Here is a 24,545-nt window from a genome sequence, read left to right on the forward strand (position 1 = left end):
TGAACCTCTGGGTGACAGGTCAGACCAGATGTTCCCGTGAGCCACTTCACCACCTGTGTTCACACGCCTGAGTGCCTTGCATTTGCCTCCTTGGGAGGATACAGTTTCACAAAGGTTTTGTGCTTTATGCCCTGACCTTGTGTCATGTCCATCAGCTCTGACTGATGGCAACTGGTGGGAATTGTTCAATAGCTAAGCAATTGCTTCCTCAGGAGGAAGCTGTATGTCATGTGGATCAGGACAGAGTTACGCCAGGTGCCCTCTCTATGCGTAGACAAAGGTCTGTATTAAATACTCGCAGGACGCACTGACATACAGCCAGGGGTCTCGTATTTATCTGCACTGCGTTTGCACTGAGCGTGTATCTTCCTCTGTGCTCCATAATCTGTTTCCAGGCGCTTCTCAAGCATGCATCTTTCGCCTCTCCTTTCAGATTTCCACTTTCCAGTTTATTCTTGTTTCCATCATTCCTTTATCTTTCTTTCTTATCCTTAACCGTAGTTGATCCTAGTTTTCTAGAGGATATATCAGGGCACAGGGAGCAGGGAGAAGTACTGATAGCAAAAGAATAGTGATTTTCAGGATCGATGGAACTGTTTCCAGGCTGCAAATGCCCATAGGTCACTGGTTTAAGTTTAAGACATTACGTTTCAACTCCATTATGACCCGTATATCTCATTATCAAAAGATCATTTATCCCTAGCCATTCAGTAGATCTATTTCGGCTCTCAACATGGACAGTTAAATAATATAGTTTGTTCTTTTAGTTTTTGAATGGTCACTAATATTACAAGTTATGAATAACTTCTTTTGTGTATAGCTGGCTGTTATATATCCAGAGACAGAAACAAATATGGGTGAGAAATGTAATACTTTTGGAAGAGGCAAAGATTTGTCTCCACCCTTATAAAATTGGGCACCTGTGTGTAAAAGACCAAAACAAAAAAACACATTTTTTAGCTTTTGACTTGAGTTTTTTGTCTGAGTAGATTTTTGTCTGAACTGTCTCAAGGTATCTCCCTTTTCCTCCTTTTCTTATAAAAAGCATTTTGTAAAAGAAATCAAATCAAGTAGATAGGAGAAAGGAATTAGCTACTCAGATGAGGTAGAGAATAGACTGGGTATAAATTACAGATTTCTATCTTAGAAACTCTTTTCCCATTTTTCTGAAATCTTTGGTTTCTTCCTTTTTCAGAAGCCAGAATGCAGGGTCCCCTGTTAAACCGTAAATGTGTGAAGACCTCAAAGGTGATCTGAGTTCGTCTCCATGTGTTGGCATAGGAGCACTCTCATTCCAGCTGGAAGAGTCTTTTATTTTTAGAATTAAAAAAGAGAAATCAATATACTGGCTTAGAAATTCGCAGTGCGTTTGTCGACTTTTATTCTTGGGACTTTTTTCATTATTAGTAACTTTATGTTATTAAATATTTATCTGAATCTTTTTACCCATCTGATAGTTACCTCAACTCCTCCTTTTTTTTTTTTTTTAATTTCAGACCTTTAAAGAAAATATTATTTCTAGCATGTAGTTTTTCCTGTGTGAATTATTAGGTTCGAGTATAATTTTTTTTGAGAAATACTTGGTATAGGGCGCATTTGCTCACTGGAGAGAGAGAGACAGAGACAGAAAGTGACAAATCACTGCCCTCCCAGGGTAGATGGTCATTCTGCAAGCCCTTCTCCGCCAGTCTCCGCCAGGATTTTGGGTGCGCATACACATGTGCCTGGCGTTGAATTTCAGGCTGTCTGGTCTCAGACTTGAACTGCAGTCAACCACATGGAAGTCTAGCACCTTAACCACCATGACACCTACTGGCCCATAATTTTATCTTTTTTAGGATATTCCAGGAGTAACATTATTCTGAATCTTTATTTTCACTCTCTTGTAGAGTAGTTACAGATTAAAGCTTACATCACATACCTGTTAGCTTTGGGAAACTTCCTGGAAATTGCTCCCAGACCCTTAAATTATCTTTTTCTTTTTTTTTTTTTAGTACTTTCCTCTTTATCATAGAATGAAATAGAAGAGGTGGCGGTTAGCAAAGGGTTTTGATTTTATTTAATTATTTACAATAATTAGCAATTACGCATTTATTCATGCTCTAAGTGGAACAGAATTCCTTTTTTATTTTTTTCTTCTTAAAAGAGGTCATAGCTGGTCATCCTTTTCAGTGTGAAAGTCCTTCATGTTGTTAGTGCTTGATTTGTATACAGTATAGGTTGGTCCCAGCAAGAACAGTGTAGCGGTGTTGTGGTCGCAGATCAGACCCTAAGTTCTAGCCCCGTAGTGCACAAATGCTCGGTAGTATTTGATCAAGCAGGAAATCATGTGCAGGCTGGTAAGCACTGACAGTTCAATCAGGAGCCTAGCATACTTTCCCTAAGTGGTACCTGTTTTAAAGGTTTAGTGTTTTAGAACAGATGAAAGTGGATGAGAGGACCTTTCCCTCTGCCATATGACATGTGTCTCTGAGCCTTCTGGGAATTCATCTATTTCTCTCTGATTTTAGAGCTCCTGAACCCAGTTTGCACAGTTGGTCTGATGTAACGAACAACTGAGTTTTTCCTTCTACCCAGAGTTTTCCTTCCAGATAGCCTTTGGCTCTGAAAGAGACCGGTACCTAGGTCAGGCCCGGAGGCTTGTTCCACCCATGGCACTTATGATTCAGTTGTACATGGTAGAAGCTGGAAGTCAGTGCATTTTTATAATTCTACCAGTAACTCTGCTGGATAGGAGGATTGAGGTACCGATTCATACCAAACTTCTTATATTAGTACGAGTTAAGTGTCCTGAAGGACTTTATGCCATTGGCTTGTTCAGTAAATGTTGGTACCCACTGTGCAGTAGTGCACGAGGTAAGTACTGTCCCTGCCTTCATGGAGGGCCATGCCATTGAGCGGTCCAAGCCAGCGAGCGGTCCATGCCGTTGGGAGGTGCATGCGTGGGACAGGTTTCACAGAGGTGTGCTGGATGTTGTACCAAGTGCATTCCACAAGCACCTCACTCTTACCAGCAGTTGCAGAGTGTGGGGTACTATTTTCCCTGTTTTACAAATGAGAAAACACATTTCAAAGGTTAAGTGACTTGTCTGACACCACACAATAGGAAGTGTTTAATAACTCAGATTTTTCAACTCTAAAATCAGGTCTCCTAACTTTTTTTTAAGAGAGATTTTTGGTATAGGGCATGTGCACTCACCAGAGAGACAGAAAACAGGAGATCACCCCGCAAGGGGAATGGCCACGCTGCAATCCCTTCTTCCCCATTCTCCTTTCAGGATCTTGAGCATGCACACGCATGTGCCTGATGTAAGTTTCAAGCCACCAGGTCAGGACTTGGATAGTGGGCAACTATGTGGGAGTTGAACGACGTAACCATTATGCCATATGCTGCTCCCTAGTCATAACGTTTTTAAAAAATTGTTTATTTCATTTTATTTATTACTGTTTTTAGAAATATGCTATAGGGCATGTGTACTCACCAGAGACAGACAAGGAGGGGAAGTGAGAAAGCAAACTGCCAGGTCTGAGACTTGAACCATAATTGGCCACGTGAGCATCTAGCACTTTAACCACCATGCCACCTCCTGACCCTCTCATAAGTTTTAGTTGCCACATTGCCTGGCTGTTTGATGCTTATTAATATATTTACTGGGCACGTAGCATTTATCTCAAATGTTACTCTCAGAGATTTTGCCAGCCACTCTTCAATTATCTTTATTCATTTTTTTCTGGTTATATTTACATCTTACTAGTTGTGGTGTACTGGAAGGAACAATGGCTCAGATTTTTAAATTCTAGATTTGGCTTTTTTGACTGTCAAATTTGAGACGTTAGTCCAAGTATTGAACATCTCCGAGTCTCAGTGTCCTCATTCATACGAAGTGGCAGTCTTTCATTGCAAGTCGTTGAGAATGTAATGAGGCAGGCTATCTCAAGGAGACTAGCAGTACGCAGAGCAGAAGTTACGGTCAGGTCAGTAATGCTCGTTTCTGGCCCTTTGCCTTTTTATCTACCAAATTGCTACCTCAATTGTTAAATTGATGATCACGGTTCCTCTTTTGTTATGTAGTTGTAGGAACTTTTTGTTTTCGAGTAAATAAAATTTTAAAATTTGATACATCTTTTTTTTGGGTGGGGGGAGGCTTTTGCTATAGGGCACGTGCGCTCGCCAGAAAGAGACAGTGATAGAAAGCGAGAAATCACCCCCAAGGGGGGATGGTCACACTACAATCCCTTCTCCTCCATTCTCCTCTCGGGATCTTGGGCCCACACGCACATGCTCTGACGTGAATTTAAGCCATTGGGTTCAGGACACGAACGACAGTTGACTACGTGGGAGTCCAGCAACATAGCCATTATGCCAACTGCTGGTCCCAAGTTTGGTACATCTTTAAATAAACTACTCTGAACTAAACTGGGTTAGTTAAAACTTTAAACAAACTGTACTTTTAGAAGAGATCAGGACTGTGTGGTCAGTTTTGAACATGTCAGTCGTTACCAGGTGTTTTGTAACAAACTTTTTTTTTTTTTTTGCCATAGGGCTTGATCACTTGCCGGGAGAGAGACAGAGAAAGACAGGGAAAGTGAGAAATCACCCCCACAGAGGGGTGTGGGGAGATAGCCCTTGCATGGCAGTCCCTTCTCATTCATTCTCCTCTTGGGATTTTGGGCACACATGCAACCCGTGTGGTTTTAAAGCCACCGGGTCCAGGACTCAAACTGTGGTCACCCATGTGGGAATCCAGCACTTGCACCACCATGCCACCTGCTGGGCCCTGTAATAAACCTTTAATTAGCTTTAATGTGCTGAACTCGAGAGGAAGGAAATGTTAAAAGAGAATTACAGGACCCAATCTCAGCTGTTTGAAAACTTACAGCCAAAGTGTCATCTAAACTATCTTTTCTGCATTTTTCAAAGAGAACCTCATAAGAAGCGGAATCAGAACGCTTGCTAAAGGTGACACAGGAAATCTTTCTCTGTACCATTGTCAGTTGCGCTATTTCGTAGAAAGAGATGAAGTGATTTGTTGAAATCACTCACGCCCCTCTGTAGATGCCGTCCCTGCTGGACTGCCTAGTGTGAAAGTCCCTGTGCCCGGAGAGCTCTCCCGAGGCTTTCTTGAGTGTGATTGCTGTCTGAGAGCTGCAATACTGCCTGATACGCTTTTCTTTTCTTTTCTCCCTAGGTCAGTAAAATTGTGTCAAATGTTCCCCAGTTGGAGTTTCTAAACCTGAGTTCCAACCCTCTGAATTTGTCGGTTTTAGAAAGAACATGTGCTGGGTCCTTCTCTGGGGTTCGCAAACTTGTACTCAACAACAGCAAAGCTTCATGGGACACGGTCCACACGATACTGCAGGAGTTACCAGAGTAAGCCCCAGGAGCATGATGGAGAGCTCCCCCTCTGTGTTGCCATCTGTGTCAGTACATGGAATTCCTGCTCATCTTCCGTCTCTGAAATACTGGAGCTGCAGACGGACTGGAGAAAGAGCCCGCAGAAATGCAGTAGTTAGAATGAGGGTGTGAGGGTAACCTAGCAGCATTTCCAGTGGGGGACTTGTTTGAGGTTGTGTGGCACCAAGACATAGCATACGTCTTCCTGTGGCTAGAAAATAGCCCTGCGAAGCTCTTATCACTTCTAGATCAGCCTGCCCTTTTTCCTTTTAATCTTCTGGTTACAGGATTTAAGGATTTTTTTCCCTCAGCCCTTTTCTTTGATAGAAAAAAAAAAATCGTAATATCTCTGAAACAGGTGAACATTCAGATGACTAAGTGCCTACCTGGCTTGATGTTTTGAAAAATAGAACTGGTATTTTTTTCAGTAATTTAAGAAATAAGTTATACTTTTGTCAGTTTAGAAATGCTTTATTATGTTTATGTATGCATATTAGTGAGCAAAGGAAGTAGTTTAGAGAAATATGTGAAGCTGTTATTTCTCTGACTGTCTCAATAGGAAAGATCATAGCCTATAAGGATCACTTCTCTCCCTACTTATTCCATTTTTTTTTCTTATTCTCACTCTAATGAGATTGGTTTCCTCAATGCATGTGACAACCCGCATGGCATAGGATGACCCTTTAAATCCTGCTCCTCTGACTGACTGTAGATAAGCTCCTCAGGCTCCTTGAGCTCGGTTTCCTTGTCTGTAAAATGAGCACAAGGGTATTTACCCTGCAGAAATAGAAGCAAAATCTGTAATGTACCTGGCACCGGCCCTAACAGGGAGAGATTCAGTAAGTGATAGCTGGTATTTTTGTTTCTAAACATTGGTTCATGTTGTTGCTGAAGTTTTCTTTTATCGGCTGTCAACTTGGGTGAGTCTACCCCTCTATTAAGGTTATCCTTTCTTGATTATTCTAATACAACTTCAGTTTCATTCCTGTCTGAACTACCGTTGTACTTACAGCTAGTATCACCTAATTTAGCATTTAATCATTTAAGCACAAAATTAATTTAGTGCTAGTTGGTATCATTCTCTGCGGTCTTAAATACTTACATTTTGTTGTCACAGCTATGATCTGAACTTTAGGAAGACATCTTCGAATTTTTTCTGCCGTACCTGGCAGAGGGTGGTATAGTAGCACTTGTTTATTTGTTGGATGAATGAAGCTAGGTGTAAAGCAGAAACTAAACTGCTTTAAACAGCGGTCTGTTTCCTTTTTCTCTGCAGTTTGGAGGAGCTCTTCCTGTGCCTTAATGACTATGAAACAGTGTCTTGTCCTACCATTTGCTGTCATTCTCTTAAGCTGTTACATATAACAGACAACAACCTCCAAGACTGGACTGAAATACGGAAGTTAGGAGTGATGTTTCCTTCCCTGGATACCCTCGTCCTGGCCAACAACCATTTGAATGCTATTGAGGAGCCTGATGATTCATTGGCCAGGTTGTTTCCGAATCTGCGATCCATCAGCCTCCACAAGTCAGGTGAGAGTCCGCCTTGTTCTCCTTGTACATACAAATCGATCTGAGCTTGTGTGTGAAATACAGCAACAGTATATTTCTCTCAGAGCTCTAGCTTTTACAGAATGGATTCTCCCTCTCTCTCTCTCTTTTTTTTTTTTTTTAAAGGTTTTGCCATAGGGCATCTGCACTTGCCAGAGAGAGACAAAGAGAAGGAAAGTGAGAAATCACCCACTGGGGGGATGGCCATGTCACAATCCTTTCTCCTCCGTTCTCCTCTCGGGATTTTGGGCACACATGCACAGTTTCCCAGTGTGAGTTTCAAGGGACTCGAACTGCAGTTTCAGCCATGTGAGAGTCCAGCATCTTAACCACTATGCCACCTCCTGGCCCCTAGAATAAATTTTCAACATAGCATATCTCTTAGTAGGCTAAATTTAAGGCATTTAATGTGCTGATAAATTTTGGGTCCCTCAGACAAGTCATGACACATTTTTGCATAGAAAAACATAAAAAAAAAAAGTCATGATTTTTCCAGCAACCCAATATTAAGTGTCGTAGCATTAAATTAGCAGTTTACATTTTATTGATTAAAGAAGCAAAGTGAAATTGATAAAGTAAAAGCCAGAGTAAAAAGAATACAGAGAATTACAAACTGGACTATTTTCATCTGGACTTAGCTTAAGGAATCTCAACCTGCCATACCTTTCCGAATGCTCACTTTTCTAGTGTCTACATGTGATTTATTGCCAGTTTATTGCTATCTGATCTATGTATTGCTGAAATTAATATAGTTACCTTAATTTTTTAATGAATAAACTTTATAGTTAGAGCAGTTTTAGGTTCAGGACAAAACTGAGTGGAAAGGGCAGAGTTCCCTCATACCCCGTTTCCACACAGGATCCACCTCTGCAGTAGTAGCGTCCTGCATCAGAGCGGTACATTGTACCTCGGTAATCAACCACCGCAGGGAGACGCATTTGGGTGTACTCCGGCCTTATGTATCCCGTGGTCTTGGACAGATGTGTAATGACATGTATCCACCATTGTCATATTGCACAGAATCGTCTCCCTGCCCTAAAAATCCTCTGTGTTCTACCTGTACCCCCTGTCCTTGGGAACCACTGAGTCTTTTTGCTGCCTCCATAGCTTTGCCTTTTCTAGAAGGTTATCCATTAGTGTTGGAATCAGTACGTGGTCCTTTCAGACTGGCCTCTGCACTTGGTAATGCATTTAAGTCCTCCTTATCTTTTCATGGTTTGATATTATCCTCAACAGCCAGTCCTCCATTTCTGTATCCCTTAAGTTTCTTGCCTCTCTATTTCTTGTGCCTATTTTTCAGTTGAGTTGTTCCTTTTCCTTTCGTTGAGTTTTAAGAGTTGCCTTTTTTCACGTATTTTAGGTAACAGTTTTTTTAATCAGGTATGTGTTTTGTGAATTCCTTCTCCTAATTTGTTACTGTTCTTCCTTCTCCTGACATTGTCTTTTGGCCTGCTTTTTTTTCCTTTTTGAAGACAGTCTCATCAGATCCTCTGCCTCAGTCTTCCAGCTGGAACTGCAGACATGCACCACCACACCTACCTCTTTTATTAGCGTCTTGCTACTTTGCCCAGGCCAGCCTCGAGTTCATAATCTTCCTTTCTTAGCCTCTCCAAGTCGCTGGGATTCCAGGCACACGCCTTTGTGGCTAGCCTTTGGTTGGACCAGGAGTCACACATAGGCCTCCCGTGTGGTCCAGCCTTGAGAGCACAGTATGCCACTGTGACTGGGTCTAGCCTGTTTCTTAAGACCACTACATAATTTAAAATACCCCTTCAGCTGAAAAACCATAGATTTAGCTCACCATGGAGTTTAAAAACTAGCATTTTGTACAAGGACGCTGTTTATTTCACAGCTTCACACCCTCGAGCTAACTCTGTTCTTTCTCCTAGATGAACGAGCCTTTCTCAGGGAAGAAGGTGGTTGTGACCTGAGATAGTTAGGCACTGGCACCCTTTTAACTTTGCTCCTGTGTGTTTTCCCTTGCTAAATGTTGATAGAAAATAGTAAGGGTCTGCGTTGTTCTCTGAAGTGGATTAATACTGTTGTAAAATTGACCCACTTCTATTCCTGGAATATTTTTTCTATTTGGATATCCTACCTTAGAAGTTAAGTATTGACTTGGGTAATTATTTACTTTCAGCCATAAGGAGTTTCACTTTAAAACTAAAAAAAAATAATTTGTTATGTGTTCTTATCCAAAGGTTTAAGTTTTTTTGTTTAGTTTATTTTAAATTTTGGATCCTTTTCCTCTGTCACCAAGATGATGACAATGTGGAAGTGATAGTATTTAGTTTTTATTTCCATTGACCTTACTTCATTTTAGTTTTTGTCATGTAAAAGTCTGAGCGTGATGTTGTCAACCCTAATCAATAGTTACATTCCATGAGTCTGTCTTTAAGTGAAATGAATTGGTCACATCACTTCTTAAATTATGTAATCATGGCATACATCCTACTTCCTGAAACTCCCAGCGAGCCCCTTTCTAAGCCACTTAGGTGGAGAGTCAGTAACTGAGGGGCTGTTAGAGAATAAGGCTTTCTGTCCTTGACCACTGCGGTATCAAGAGAGGAGAAAGGCTAAGGGGGAAGTCTTGATGCTCTTCAGCTGTATTCTACTCTTTTCCTGGATAAAGAGAAATTTCAGGTTCTCTAATTTATGATCCCTTTAACATTTCAGAAATTATTCATTGAAGTGATTTTTTTTTTTTTTACTCTATTTAAGTTCTTATTTGTGGACGCTTCTGGATTTACTTAACAGTGTACCTCTCAAATTAGGTTTGCAATCCTGGGAAGACATAGACAAGCTCAATTCATTCCCCAAACTTGAGGAAGTGAGATTATTAGGAATTCCTCTTCTGCAGCCATATACCACCGAGGAACGAAGGAAATTGGTAATAGCCAGGTCTGTTTTCTTTTCTTCTGCTTTCTTTTCGCAGGGCCTTATGGCTTCATTAAAGGGATAATGCACTATTTGGGGGAGTGCACTGTGTGTTTATCTCTCTCCTGAGAAGACGTGCCTGAAGGAGCTGCTTCTGTACCTCCAAATCCTGGATGAAAAGGAATACAATGTGATGAATAAAGCATGGCATGTAATTGGCCTGCTGAGACCACTGAAAGATTTCCTCCCAAATTTATTCTGTTTTTATGCTTTTCAGTATTTAGAATATGTGAAGCCCTGTTGTAGGTCACAAAGTGAGAGTACTTATTGGAGGGAATCATTTCTCTTGTAGTTGTCCTTATTTTCTCTGTTAACATAGTGTTCATTTAATGTGTAAATACCTGACGGTTGGCTCTTTTATTCGTGTAAAATTTAAGAGAGCAGCATCTGTGTTTTCTTGCTGAATATAAACTGACTTAAATATGACTGCCATTGCGTTACCTCTGACCTCTACCTTTAGTGCCTTAACCCGACCCGAGGGTCTGCTGGGATTTTCCATGAGTGTTTATTTTCATATGAACCTTGATCAGAAATGAGAGTTTGGCTAAAATGGAAAGGGCCATGGAGCTTTGCTTTGTTCTCTTTGTGTACCGTACCTAGTAGTTTCGAAAGGGAAGCGGTAGGCTTTAAGATTCCCTATAGAAGAGTGCTTCTTTAGAGAAGGTATCGATCTCTCTGACCAACTAACACATCACAGATCCCTAGGCTTTGCAGCTGCTAACACACCCCATTAGTATCTCACTGAAGAAATAAATGTCAGTGTGCTTTTCCTTCAAGAAGAATAAATCTTACAGTAGGCCCTGGATTTTATTTGATTTTTAAGTGCTTTGGCAAGTATGATAAATTCGTATCTGAATTATATAACCACTTTGTATTGAGTGCTCTTTAGACCTGTGCTGTTTAATGTGGTAGCCACCAGCCAGCCATGGGTTGCTGTGAGCCCTTGAGATAACTTGTCTGAACTGAAAGGAGCTACAAGTGTAAAATAGACATTGGATTTCGAATACTTGATATGCATAAAAGAGCATAAAATAGCTCGTAAATTATCTTTAAATATTGATTCCGTGTTGAAATGAACTATTGGGTTAGCTAAAATATTAAAATTAATTTCATTTGTTTTATTTTTACTTTTAAAATATGGCTGATAAGAAAGTTTAAAATTCCATCTGTGACTCATGTTACAGTTATTTCACTTGGACAGTAGTACCTAGAATCTTATTCTGAAAGGTGAAGTATGATTATGGAAGGTCATTGTTATATCCAAAAATGAAACTAGATTTTTCTGTTCCTTTTGTTTTATATCACTTGATTTTGTGTCAGTAGTTGCACAACTGTGTACACAAAATATGGTCTTTGAAGAAGATAAGACTGAGTTACAAACCGGTTACTAATATCTTACTGGTCAAGCCAAACATTTTCAGTATCTTAAAATGTCTTTATTTTGGTTTTAATTGACAGATTACCATCAGTTTCCAAACTTAATGGCAGCGTTGTTACCGATGGTGAGCGAGAAGATTCTGAGAGATTTTTTATTCGTTATTATGTGGATGTTCCACAGGAAGAAGTGCCATTCAGGTAAATAAAAAAGACAAAAAAACCCCTCTCATCTGCTTAGCAAAGCATTGCAGAGTGTGGAGGTAGCTAAAGAGTTATGTTTTGGAGCAAAATCTAATAACCTGTTATTGGATGGTTCTTCGAAGACTTTGGTAGTAGGGTTAAAAAAAAAAAGAAAAGGAGGAAACAAAAGCAAGACTGCCACCTCGTTTCCCACAGTGCATTGCTTTTAATTGTCCATGAATGAAGGGTGGCTGGGGAGGAGCTCACTTAATCCCACCTTCCCTCTGCTTACTCCATAGCCCTGGCCCATTGACTTGATTGCCAGGGGGCACATGCACTCATCTGAGAGAGAGAGAGCTAGAGAAAACCACCCAGTGGGTCATGGTCCTGCTGCAACCGTTCCCTCTATTTCTCTGTCTTTTCAGGATTCTTTGCACATACACATGTGTCTGGCCTATTTTTCAAGCTGCCGGGACTGGTACTTGAACTATAGTCAGCCATGTAGCATCTGGCCTTCTGTGCATAGCACCTAACCACTGTGCTGTAGGGTTCTTTTTTGATGTCCTTCTCTAGAGGTGTTTTTTTGTTTGTTTGTTTGTTTCTTTGTTTGTTTTGTTTTGTTTTCATTTACCTCCCAAGTTGGTCTCTTTATTCACACTGCATCTACTTTTAGATAAAATCAGTTCTGCATTTTAGAAGATTTGGTAAATGTGCAGTTAAGTTCACAGTATATGAGAAAAGAACTGGAAAACAGATTCCTGAGGAAATACTTAAAGAATTCAGATGGTTTTTTATGAAGAGAAATGCTGAGGGCTAAATTAGTAATTTTCTTTTTTCTTTTTTTTGAGAGAGATTTTTGCTATAGGGCACGTGCACTTGCCAGACAGAGGGACAAAAAGCGAGAAATCACCCCCCCTGGAGGAAGATGGCTACACCACAATCCCTTCTCCTCCATTCTCCTTTTGGGATTTTGGGCAAGCATGTGCAAGCACCCAGCGTGAGTTTAAGCTGCCAGGTCTGGGACTTGAAGTACATGGTCAACTACATGGGAGTCCAGTGACATAACCGTCACACCATCGACTGGTCCCAATAATTTTCTTTAAATAAAGAAAGACTTCGTATATTGTCTGGTGAGAAGCCACCTGTGTTACTCTAATGATAAAAGAAAATGTAGCAACTGTGATATCAGCAAATATACAAGAAAATATGTCTTTTTTTTTTTTTTTTTTTTTGCTATACGGGCATGTGTGCTCGCCAGATAGAGACAGAAGAGACAGAGACACAGAAAGCGAGAAATCACCCCCCCCCCCGGGGGGGGATGGCCATGCTGCAATCCCTTCTCCTCCATTCTCCTCTCGGGATCTTGGGCACGCATGCACACATGCCCGGCGTGAGTTTTAAGCCACTGGGTCCAGGACTGGAACCGTGGTCTACTACATGGGAATCCAGCAACATAACCATTACGCTAACTGCTGGTCCCCCAAGAAAATATGTCTTTGAACACAGGTTTCTAAGTCTTGGTAACTAGAATTGGTTACCAGTGAATTGATGCACTTTTCTTCCTTTAAGACTTTAAGAGTAATATAAATACCCTACTTGATAGGAAGAGTTTCAGACAAGTAGGATAGAACTACGGGCTGAATGGGAGTCACATTAATTGATCCCTCTAGTTATAAATATCTTTGACTCTAATTTGTTCTTATTAAACATGTCTATCCCCCCCGCAAAGTTCGCTATTATTTATAGACTTTAAGGGAGTTGATATTATGTAAGCCTCAACCAGTGCTGTATAAAAAGATTTTGTGATTAGATTAATAGTGTTTTTTTTGGGGGGGGGAGAGATTTTCACTGTAGGGCGCGTGCGCTCGCCAGACAGACAGAGAGAGACATAGAGCCAGAAAGCGAGAAATCGCCCCCCAGGGGGGATGGTCACGCCGCAATCCCTTCTCCTCCATTCTCCTCTCAGGATCTTGGGCACGCACGCACACGCACCCGGTGTGAGATTCAAGCCACCGGGTCCGGGACACGAACCGCGGTCGACCACGTGGGAGTCCAGCGACATAGCCATTACGCTAACTGCTGGTTCCCAAGATTAATAGTGTTTTAAAGGCTGAGTATTTAAAAATAATAGAGAAATTGAGTAAAGATAACCTTTTAAAATTAGCTAAGAAGGGGCCAGCAGGTGGCGTAGTGGTTAAGGCACTGGACTGCATTTGTATTCTGGACCTGGTAGCTTGAATCTCACGTGTGTATATATGTGCCCAGAATCCCAGAAGGAGAGGAGGGGCGAAGGGATCGCAGTGTGGCGATCCTCCTGGGGGGAGGGTGATTTTTCACTTTCTGTCTCTCTTTCTCTGTCTCTCTGGCAAGCACACATGTACTATGGGAAAAATCTCTCCAAAAAAAGCTAAGAACATCTAGGTAGTAGGGGAAATGGATACTAACTATATTTTTAAGTGCAGTCTAGACATATTAGGTGGGACCATGAGAAATTTGTTTTTTGGTAAAAATTGTTCTAATACCTGTAGTTTCACTCGGTTCAGTCTAACATATTAATGGAAGAAGTAAATATTATGGCTTTGAGCATAAGTTTATCATTACATTTTACTTAACTTTCAGGTTGCTACAAGAAGATAGGTAGATAGGTAGGTAGATTCATACAACCATACATAGGTTTATGTTTATATTTAACTATTTTCTGCCCCTATTGATGCTACCCTGAAGTGCATTTATGCCTCTGTACTAGTTGGTGGTGTTGAATGCAAGTCATAGAAACTAACTTGGATAAACTTCAATGAAGAGACAAATAGACAATGAAGAGGATTGGATATTGGGAAACTAGGAACTGGCAGATAGGATTAAAAAAAGGTTTAGGCAGGAGCTAAGATGGTGGGGGTGCAGGGACAGTTACGGTCCCTTCTTTGTTTTTTTCTTCCTTTCTTTCTTCCCTTCCTCCCTCCCTCCTTTCTCTCTCTCTCCCTCTCTCTCTCTCTCTTTCTTTCTAAGAGATTTTTGCTATAGGGCTCATGCACTTGCTGGAGAGACAGAGAGAGACAGAAAGTGAGAAATCACTCTCTGGGCGGGGGAGGCCACACTAAAGTCCCTTCTTCTCTTGGGATTTTGGGCACACATGCACAAGTGCCTGGCATGAGTTTTGAGCTGCTGGGTCAGAGACTCGAACTGTAGTAGACCACGTGGAAGTCCAGTGCCTTAACTACTATGCCACCTACTGGCCTCTTTTCTTTCTTTTGTAAAATTTGACAGAAGGTTCGTGCGCTTGTGGGAGAGAGACAGTGACATAGGGAGAGGGAGAAAGTACCTCCCAGTGCAACGTGGTCACACTGCAGTCTCTTCTCCATCTCTTCATGTGGGGCATACTCACATATATGTACTTGGCTTGTTTTCAGGCCCCTTGGACTGAGGTTTAAATGTGCTTGACTGTGTGGGCTCTGGCTTTTTGACTACTAGGCCGTGGGGCCAGCCCTCTGGTTTCAATTTGTATTTTGCTAAATTTGTTATCCTGTCATCTCTGGACTCCATGGTGCTGGACTTTGCCACCAAGTACTTTACTTGAGTTGTGTCACTGGACTTTTAATTCCTCCATGAGTATTGGAATCGTCTCTCACTGACTTTTTTATTTTTATCTAAAAAAGATTTATTAAGTACTTCCCTTATGGCAGGGACTCTTCTAGATACAGTTAATTAAAGTAAACAAGTTCCTGAAGTTCCAAAGTTCATGAGAGCACCAAAGTTTCTGTGGGCTCACATGCTGACAGGACCTCCCACTGACCTTTACGTTCTTTCACAAATCAGAAACCAGCCCGAAACTGCTGAGGAGCAGCGTTTAGGTCACGTACGACATGTGAGGAGAAGGACTCTCTCTTCCATTCTGGCTTTTGCAATGAGAGGTAGAATCTCATTTCTCTTGATCTTGGGACATTCCTCCAAATAGGGACAATTCTGCAAAACTAGCATATACCATAGTCTCCCATTCGGGCTCCCTAACATCTGTATATACCCAGTCTCCAGAGTTACATTTTAATTATTATTACTTGCTCTAATACATTTTTTCTGAAAAGACACATTTTTCTTTCCTCAGATGAGATAATTCAGGTCTTATGAATTGCTGCATCTAGCTCCCAGTCTTGGATTTCGGACAATATCTATTTCTTATCTGTCTTGAAACCTGTTGATTCAGTTGTAAAGTATCCCCTCTATAAAATAATGGAGAAAATAGAGAAGAAAAGAAAGTTAATTAAAATGTGTAGGTATTTATATGATGCAGCAGAGAATAAAAGATAAATACAGATGAAAATGCTCCTATTTTTACTGGTCCTGAAGATATAATTGGTATTTATGATTTCCTTCTTTCACTATTGCTGTTTTAATTTGGTTACATCTAACCTCACGTTCAAGTAACTTAGTTGGACAGGGTTCTTCACCTGTCTGGGGAGTGGGCGGTGTATCTCCACTCTTGGTAGTTTCACCTGTGGTTTCAGTCGCGCATCATTTTGTTAACACAGCAAAGATACCCTGGGTCCCAATGTTGCTCCCATTGTATTTCTCCTTTGACAGTCAAACTGATCTTGGCTGACAGTTAAAATTTGGGGGGGAGAGTGGGTGGGTTGAGTTTGAACTAGTTAATGATTTGTGGAACTTGAAGTGAGTAGTTGAAAAGTCTTGGCTTCTGTTTGGATAGTAGTACGAGTAGAGACTTCCCTTTGTTGAATGGTGGCGTCTCTAAACTGAGAGCCCAGGAACATGACATGGCAGTTTTGCAAGTTGGTCACTAGAGGTAATCATGAGATGTGTGGTGTCCTTCACGTCTTCCTTGGGTTCGCAATACTGTCCATCCTGACTAAGAAATAACTAGCATCGCTTTTGTTCTTCAGGACCCAAGCCAACTGATGGTTAAATGGAGATACGAGTCATCCCCAGCACGTCTTCAGTGGTGGCACTGCCTTTCTGGCTGCTCTAGGGAAGCAATGTTGCTTTGGGTTTAATGTTTTGTTTGAAAGCAATTTATAAATTACCTATTCGATTATAATCCTGAAGACTCCATATAAATTAGCTACTGGGAAAGATGCATATTGTCAGACTATTTTAATTACTGTCCTGGCTTTGCTGCCTATCAATGTAATGGTCCCTACTTTCCCACTCACCAGTGTCTAATACCACTACTTGGTCTTTTCCCTGCTTCTTGAAATTGAAATAGGTGGGAACCAGCAGTTAGCATAATGGCTATGTCGCTGGACTCCCACGTAGTTGACCGCGGTTCGTGTCTCGGACCCAGTGGCTTAAATCTCACGCTGGGCGCGTGTGCGTGCATGCCCAAGATCCTGAGAGGAGAATGGAGGAGAAGGGATTGTGGCATGACCATCCCCCCTGGGGGCTGATTTCTCGCTTTCTGTCTCTATGTCTCTCTCTATCTGCTGTCTGGCGAGCGCACGCGCCCTATAGCGAAAACCTCTCCAAAAAAAAAAGAAATTGAAATAGGTAATATGATTTCAGTGTCTCCTGCCTGTGTCCCTGGCCTATAGAGTGTTTTTCAGAAATGTGGGTGCTCCACTCATGTGGAGCGCTTCGAGGCCTTGGAGTAGGAGGTATCTTCTGGGTCCTTTCAGGGTTCATGGACAATAGGTAGTGAAGTAAATGGCACAGTATCTCCATCATCCCGTGTCTGGAAATTTTCCAACCCTTCCTTCCATGATATGGAATACTAAGGAATACTTGGTATCTCGGTTTTCCTTTAGCACAGACCATCGCGTCCGGTCTCCAATCATCCAGTTGGACAAACATGTAGAGCCACTCCAGCCACTGAAGATAGTTTCTAAATTCAGAATTTCTGGTTAAGTGTGTCAGTATCACAGTCAGCTAGGTCTGAAATGGCGTTTCCTTCCTTGGTCTAGCGCACACAGAATCTCTCCCTGCGTGTAGTTCTGTACGTGTTGTCCGCAAGTCTCGTAGCTCTTTAGGTGGTATGTAATTAACCCTTGGAGCGTACGGTTCTCTGATGGAGATGGACCAGGGTCTGTATGTGGGTGAAGCAAATGGGGATTCATTTACTCTGGCAAGGGAATTGCCTCTCGCCAGAGGATTTTACTGCCTTTCCAAGAAAGAAAGGAACGATCTCACTAGACAAGGGAGGGGGGCTACCCAGCTAGTGGAGGTGGGGGTGGGAGGGCATAAGTGAGGATTAGGGACTCAGGGTTCTCCTGCTCCTCCGAATCCTCCCATTAAACCCTCATTCTAATTCCCTCTCTCTTTTCTAATTAGTGTTCCAACTTTCATATCATAGTCTCAGTATGGATGCAGATTTAACCAATTTGTAATCCAGCAACCTCAGGCATTAAGCATCCTGCAGTCGGTTATGTTTTTGTTTTTTGTTTTCGTTTCTGTGGTTACCTCAACATAAGAGAAAAAGGCTCTTTTCATAACAGTACCTGGGTTTCAGTCTATGCCTGGAGTCTAGTTTATAGGGCTTTGACCTTAGTATTGTTCTTAAGTTTATTGTATTTTATTTCTCCCATAAAATGAAGAGAGAGACAGACACCTTAAGATGGTGCTCATACCGTAACCCACCCCCAGCTAGCCCAGGTCACAGGCATGCGTGTAAACACGTCCCTAAAGGGGTGCCTTCAGACATGAACTCAGGACCTTCCTTAAGGGTCCAACATTACACGGTTATCGCTGTCCCAGTCTGTAATATTCTCCTCAGTTAAGCTGTCGTGTCCTCTTAGAGTGGCAGATGCCCTGTCTCTGAGACTTGAACCCGTGCCATTCACATTGTTCCGTTCTTGGCAGCACACTCGGTCGCCTAGAGTGTTCCATGTGATCACAGGTGCAGTGAATTATTTCACGGCTCCGTGTCAGGGATTTACAGACTCCCTTTCATGAACACCAAGCTGATATTCACTGACCCCCTCCTAGACCAGGATCCAGCCCCAAATTACCTTGGAGATAATTGTCTGTAATCTACTCCCTGGTTCCTTAATTATCTGAGGGGTTCTTGCCTGTAATCTACTCCCTGGTACCAATTTCTTAGTGCAAACAACAGAAATCAAGTAGAATAGGAATTTGCTGAAAGAATAGTGACCCCTGTGTAGCTCACAGAATTGACAAGAAGATTAGAGAAACAGGTCGGGGCCGGGTACATGGAGAGGGGAGTAAGGTACAAGCTTTTCAAGTCTTACGCTGTGAACAGTCTGCTTCCGGCAGTGGTCAGTGGACAGTCACCAGTGAGCTGGGACTTCACATGCCCTCAGACCATTGCAGCCAGGCCTTGGAATTCCTGACTCTTGCTTATCTGCTGTGAATGACCTTTTTAGACCTTGTGCCTTACACTAACCCCTGACATTTAAAATTCCAGTTATAGTTATACAGGTTTATGTCATCCTCCCATATTCCAGCTTCCAGAGAATAGAGAATGAAAATATCTACCCTTCAGTGTCTCTAGTAGAATATCTGCTCCTTCATTTCTGTAGGACGTGGCTCCTGCCTCACATTTCTCTTGGTTTTCCTTCCAGACAGAGGGGATTCAGATTCTGGATAGCCAAAGCTGGCATCTGTCTACCGTAGTATCTATTTCCTGGTAGTATTGCATGTAAGCTGCTGGAGTGGGCGGTGGGGGGTGGTTATGCATTTACTTAAGAAATAGTTTTTGAGCCCTTGTCATATGCCAGGAACTGTGTTGGGCACTAAGAAAAGAACTATAATAGCATTTGTGCTGATGGCAAGGGGGAGTGGTAAATAAGAACAGTGGAATTTGCATTAAGATCTATTCTTCATGACTTAGGAATAGTGATACATAAACAGAATATCACACTATACTTAGTATCTCTTTGTTTTCCAAATCTTTTATATGTATGTACATGGTCTATCCCCAGAATACCAAAGAACACTGAATAGCACAGTGTATAGTTAGTAAAAGGTGAAATTTGACCATGTAGATAATTCAGTGTTACATGCAGAATCATATTTGAGCTTTAGTTTCTATGTAGAATGAAGGTATTAATTTGTGTTGGAGAAAACATTCCTTTTCATTGGCCATGAGTTTTTCTTTATTTTTTAGTTTCATTTTTGTTTTTGCTATAGGGCATGTGTACTTGCTGGAGAAAGAGAGTGTTTTTCAGCCTCTGGGTCTGGGACTTGAACCGTGTAGGATTCAGCCGCCTTTACCTCCATGACACATGCTGGCCCCGTTTTTGTTTTTGTCTGTGCTTAATTCAGTTTTCTTATTCTTTCTCACTGCTACAACAGCCTTCCTTTAGTTTGGTTCTCTGAGGCTTTCTTGCTTTTATTTTCCTGTCTTAGGTCAGTTAAACATGTAATACCTACTCAACTTAGACATGCGTAAGAAAAGCTACCCAGAATGTCTTTGCGGCCGTGAATACAGCGCTGTTGTCATCAGCTGAATGTCCTCTGTGGTAGCATGGTTGTTTTGTGCGTCATTGGGATTATTCACATATATCTGTGTTCTGTATGATTAGTTGTTTTGGCAATAGAAGACTTTGAAGACGATCTGATTTACATATTCTGTTTTCCTCCTATCTTAGAATAAAATGCAAACTCTGGTTACCTGAGTCATTTGATTTTTTTTTTTTATTATTATAAAAAGAATAAAATGTTGGGCCAGCTTCATAGTACAGTGGTTAAGTGCAGTGCTTTGGGAGCCAGATCCCACATGGCCAACTCTAGTTCAAAGTCTGGCCCCGGAGGCTTAAGTAGCCTGTCGGACACATGTGCTTACGTGCCCCAAATCCAGATGGGTTAGAGAAATGGAGGAAAAGGATTGTGATATGGCCACGCCCCACTGGGGGCTGCTTTTTGTTTTTTTTTTTTTTGCCCTCTCTGATAGGTGGAGCTGGGACTTAGGCTCTCTGCCATAGCTGCTTCCGGTAACAGTGGGCTGACATGAATGCTGCTCAGTCTGCCTTGTGTTTCATGCTTGTTTACTTTGTGAGACAGCAGGGGACAAAACGTCCCCAACATCATGGCCTTCGGATATCAGCGTTTGCCTTCCCTGTCAGTGGAGGGGCTTATCACAGAGGCGTGCAATTTCCACAGAAGTTCAGTTAGTGCTGCAGCTGACCGAGAAGATGTCCTCAGCGAGGACGGTAGTATTTCAGTTAGATCCTTCTTTACTGGGAGAACTTCTAGGAAATAACTCTAGATGCTAGCTGGGTTTCAAGGGACAGTTTAATTTTTTTACCGAATACTTACTATGAACCAGGAGGCTCTGTTCCAGGAGCTGGACATTAAAAAGACAGCAAAAGTCATGTCTGCTCCCAAGAAGCTCGCCCTCTGGGCCCAGCTAGAGATACACTCCCTTTGCTGACCCCTCCTCATGTCCTTGACCTCTAAACATTGAGGGACCACCTCGCCTGTACTCACCCCACCTACTCTAGCCAGCTCCGTGGCTTTAAATGCCTTCTGTACTCTAAATTGCCACGTCTGTTCCTCCATCTCTGATCTGCCCCCGAATTCCAGACCGGTGTTTCCCACTGCCTACCTGGCATTTCCACCTCAGTGTTTAACCTTATGTGTCTAAAACTGAACTTTGGTGACACTCCCTCACCCTGCCCACTTGCCTCTGTGACTGTATGAATTTTCCTTTAGCTTTCCAGCTTCTGTTCTGCAGGGTAGAATCCTCAGGGCCAGCTTTGGTTCTTTCTCCCACACTCCACATCTGCTAATATTAGGTTGGTGGAAAAGTCATGACATTTTTTTTTTTCTTTGCAAAAATGTGTCATGACTTTTCCAACAACTCAGTAGTTCATCTGTTCCCTTAGTTTTACTTTTAAAAAACTACACAGGCCTATCTGTGGTGTCCCTAAGACTCTGCTCCACAGGCTGGGACCACATGGAAGCCCAGTTCAATTCCTGGTCCATCCTCTGAAGGCTGGCCACAGTGGCATGCACCTGTAATCCCAGCGACTCACGGAGGCCGAGGCAGGAGGATTGTGAGCTCAAGGCTGGCCTGGGCAACAAAAGAGACCCTGTCTTAAAAAGAGCCAGGCATGGTAGTGAGTGCCGGTAGAACCAGCTAGGAGGGTGAGGCCGGAAAATGGGGAGGCCCTGTTTGTAAAAACAAATTCTCTCTCTATATAAGATCTATAGATAGAGGATAGGTAGTTATAGAGCCTCTCTACCTACCATTCACTTTAGTCCAAGCCTTCACCGTCTCTTACCTGCATGACTGTAGCCTGCTAGCCAGTCTTCGTACTTTTTTCTATCTGAATATACCTGATTATTATCTTCTTGACTCACTTAACTCATGGACACCTTATCAGAGAGTTTTTCTCTGCCTACCGTTTCTAAAATAGCATACCTCCGTCTCCTATAATTGTCTTAACCTACTTTTGTGTGTGTGTGTGTGTGTGTGTGTGTGTGTGTGTGTGTGTGTGTGTGTGTGTGTGTGTGTGTGTGTGTGTGTGTGTGTGTGTGTGTGTGTGTGTGTGTGTGTGTGATTTATCAACACCTGGCTTACATTTCTTGTATCTTGTGTCTATCTCCCCCTGCTGTGCTGTAAGCTCTGTAGAGGCGGAGACTTTCTCTGCCCTGTCTCCTGCGGTGTGTAGGGACTTCTCTGCCCTGTCTCCTGCAGTGTGTAGGGACTTCTCTGCTCTGTCTCCTGCAGTGTGCAGAGCAGTGCCTGGTAGTATGGAAACTGCGCAGGAGGAGGAGTGCTCAAGTCTGCTGGAAGAGTGTACTTTCTTAGAGAATGATTGCATTAGTCAGGTGCAGGTGCAGGGAGAATGGTCCACGTGGATGTGAGTACACAGGAGGTAAAGGCACAGGGCTAGGAAAGAACTGCGGGTACAGCCGACTACAATGATTTGGTGAGGCTCATGAGAACCACGGAGTAAAAAGTAATGGCGGGCCACATGACCCATGAGGGAGGAAGGCCCGGCAGGCTGTCAAGGACGTTGGTACGTGGTGTTGAGACACTAGGGCTTTTTATTTTTCCTTAACTTTTTTCTTTTTGGCAGTGCATCTCTGGTTTCAGGAAACCATATTTGGGACTTAATTATAACAAATTAACTCTAGTCTAAGCGGTGGTTTAATTTTACATACAGAAATTGATACACCTTTTCATATGTATGGTGAAAAACCAATTCAATAGTACAAATTCTCCCTTGGTAACAAAATCTTACTCAAATTGTTTATTACACTTACTTGTAGTATCAGCTGTTAAAAATACATTTAACTCTTTTTAACTAAAATTCCTGTTCCTAGGGCTTTTTCTTTCAGGCCACAGACATTGAAAGATTTTAAGTGAGGGAATGACACAGGCAGATTGTGGGCTGCATGTAGAAGCTGAGGGACTCTCAGAAGGGACATCGGTAAAGAAGGATGGGTGTAGTGGAGGTTGCTCATGTCTTCGTAGAGAGCTACCGTGCTAGGACCGGACTGCACTATCGAATTTGAAGTAGGCCTCAGAAAAGGTATCGGGAACGTCTACTGGTTTTCCAATATTTGTTGCCCTGATTTCTCTATGTAAATATCATTTAGAGAAAAAGAAACCTCTGTGCTTATGGATCTGGAACAGGTTAAAATGTGTATCAGTCCCCCTTAGCCAGTTTTGCTTTTGACCCTTCAGTTACCCGCAGTCAACTATGGTCTAAACATACTAAATAGGAACTAAATGGAAAATTCCAGAAATAAACAATTCATGAGTTTTCAATTACACACTCTCCTGGTTTGCATGATGAAGGCTCATGCCACCCCACCATGTCCGGACCAGGACGTGAATCATTCCTGTGTCCACTGGATTCACACTGTATACACTCCCGCCCCCAGTCACTCCGTTGCAGTCTCAACTGTCACACTGACTGTCTGGTACATACGGCTGGCAATTTGGATATGCCGTAGAGAAGCCAGAAGGTGCTTCCTTGTTGACATCTTACTGTCAACAAGTCTAATTTATAAATTAAACTTCATCAAAGTTATTTATATGTAGGTAAAAACTGTGTGTGTGTGTGGGGGGGGGTGTCTGCGCACGCAGGTATTTGTGTATGGGGGTGGGGAGTCAGTAATTTCCAGCGTTCCAGACATTTACAGAGGTCTCTCAGAACATACCCCTGAAGATAAGAGGAGACCAGGGACACGTTGATTACTGCCTTGTCTTTGTGTTGTGTGTATTTATCAGTTTTTCCTTTATTTTATATATTTCTCTATTACCTCGGACAGATTGAATTTAAATTGCTTCTTTACCTAATACATAGTTCTCCTCTGTTGGATTTAAAGAGAGAGGGGGGCCAGCCCCATAGCCTAGTGTGTAAGAGAGCCAGAACTCACATGGTTGAATGTGGTTTCCGTCCTAGCCCAGCTGCTTGACAGACATGCCTGATGCACATGTGCAGAGCCTCGGGTTCTGACTGGAGGGGGAACTGGGGGAGAGACCGAGGTTGACCCTGTCCACACGGGAGTGCTTTCTCCCTCCCTCTTCTCTGGCGAGCAGGTGCACCTTTTGGCCATTTAAAAAAAGAGAAAGAGAAAAAGAAAACGCACAACTTTCTTTTAAAAATCAATATATCACATACCTTTTGGGGCTCAGTGATGTCTTTTTGACAGTGGGTGGAGGTCCTTGCATTAATTTTTTCAGTGTTCGAAATTTTGCTTTTCATAAAAAGGAGTTACAAGAGGCCTAGCTCAAGGGAGCAGTCACTTGGTGGAGAAAAGAAATGGGATTAGCAGAGTCAGAGTGACAAAGACAGATAGGTGCTCTTAAAGGCTTCTCTTCCTCTTTACTCCCTTTAGGGGGGTAACTCCCTTCTCGTTGTTCTCAGGAATCCCTGTGTCCCAGGAAATCCTTCATAATGTCGAGAATTACTTTAAGAATTCCTCAGATGCTTATTTGATTGTATTAGTAGTATGCTTTTTAAAATAGGGAGGCTGTGTTTTTCTCCTGCGGAGACTAATGGCTTTTCTGAATAGGGCGGATTGTATCTCTGCATCGGGAGTGGGAGCGGGGCAGCAGCCCTTACTGGCCACCACCTGGATGAAGGCCCGTTTGTCCTGGATGCTGGAGAAACCCTAGCGTGCTGCCCGTTACCTCATATCCCGTCCAGACAGAGGAGCCGCTGTGTGCGGGAGCATTCCT

At 42.4% G+C, this 24,545-nt stretch overlaps 1 protein-coding gene across 3 annotated transcripts in view; it reads left to right on the plus strand.

The window, feature by feature from the left end:
* The window catches only part of TBCEL (tubulin folding cofactor E like), a 60,080-nt gene that overhangs the window by 15,687 nt on the left and 19,848 nt on the right, over window positions 1–24,545 (plus strand). For all 3 annotated transcript variants that reach the window (XM_027771984.1, XM_006148795.3, XM_006148798.3), the window contains exons 4-7: window positions 5,190–5,371; window positions 6,672–6,928; window positions 9,721–9,847; window positions 11,342–11,458. In XM_027771984.1, coding sequence (XP_027627785.1) covers window positions 5,190–5,371; window positions 6,672–6,928; window positions 9,721–9,847; window positions 11,342–11,458 — 683 coding nt within the window. The remainder of the gene's footprint in view (window positions 1–5,189; window positions 5,372–6,671; window positions 6,929–9,720; window positions 9,848–11,341; window positions 11,459–24,545) is intronic.

The sequence above is a fragment of the Tupaia chinensis genome, unplaced genomic scaffold (genome assembly GCF_000334495.1).
Source record: "Tupaia chinensis unplaced genomic scaffold, TupChi_1.0 Scaffold000247_1, whole genome shotgun sequence".
Classification (NCBI taxonomy): Eukaryota; Metazoa; Chordata; class Mammalia; order Scandentia; family Tupaiidae; genus Tupaia; species Tupaia belangeri.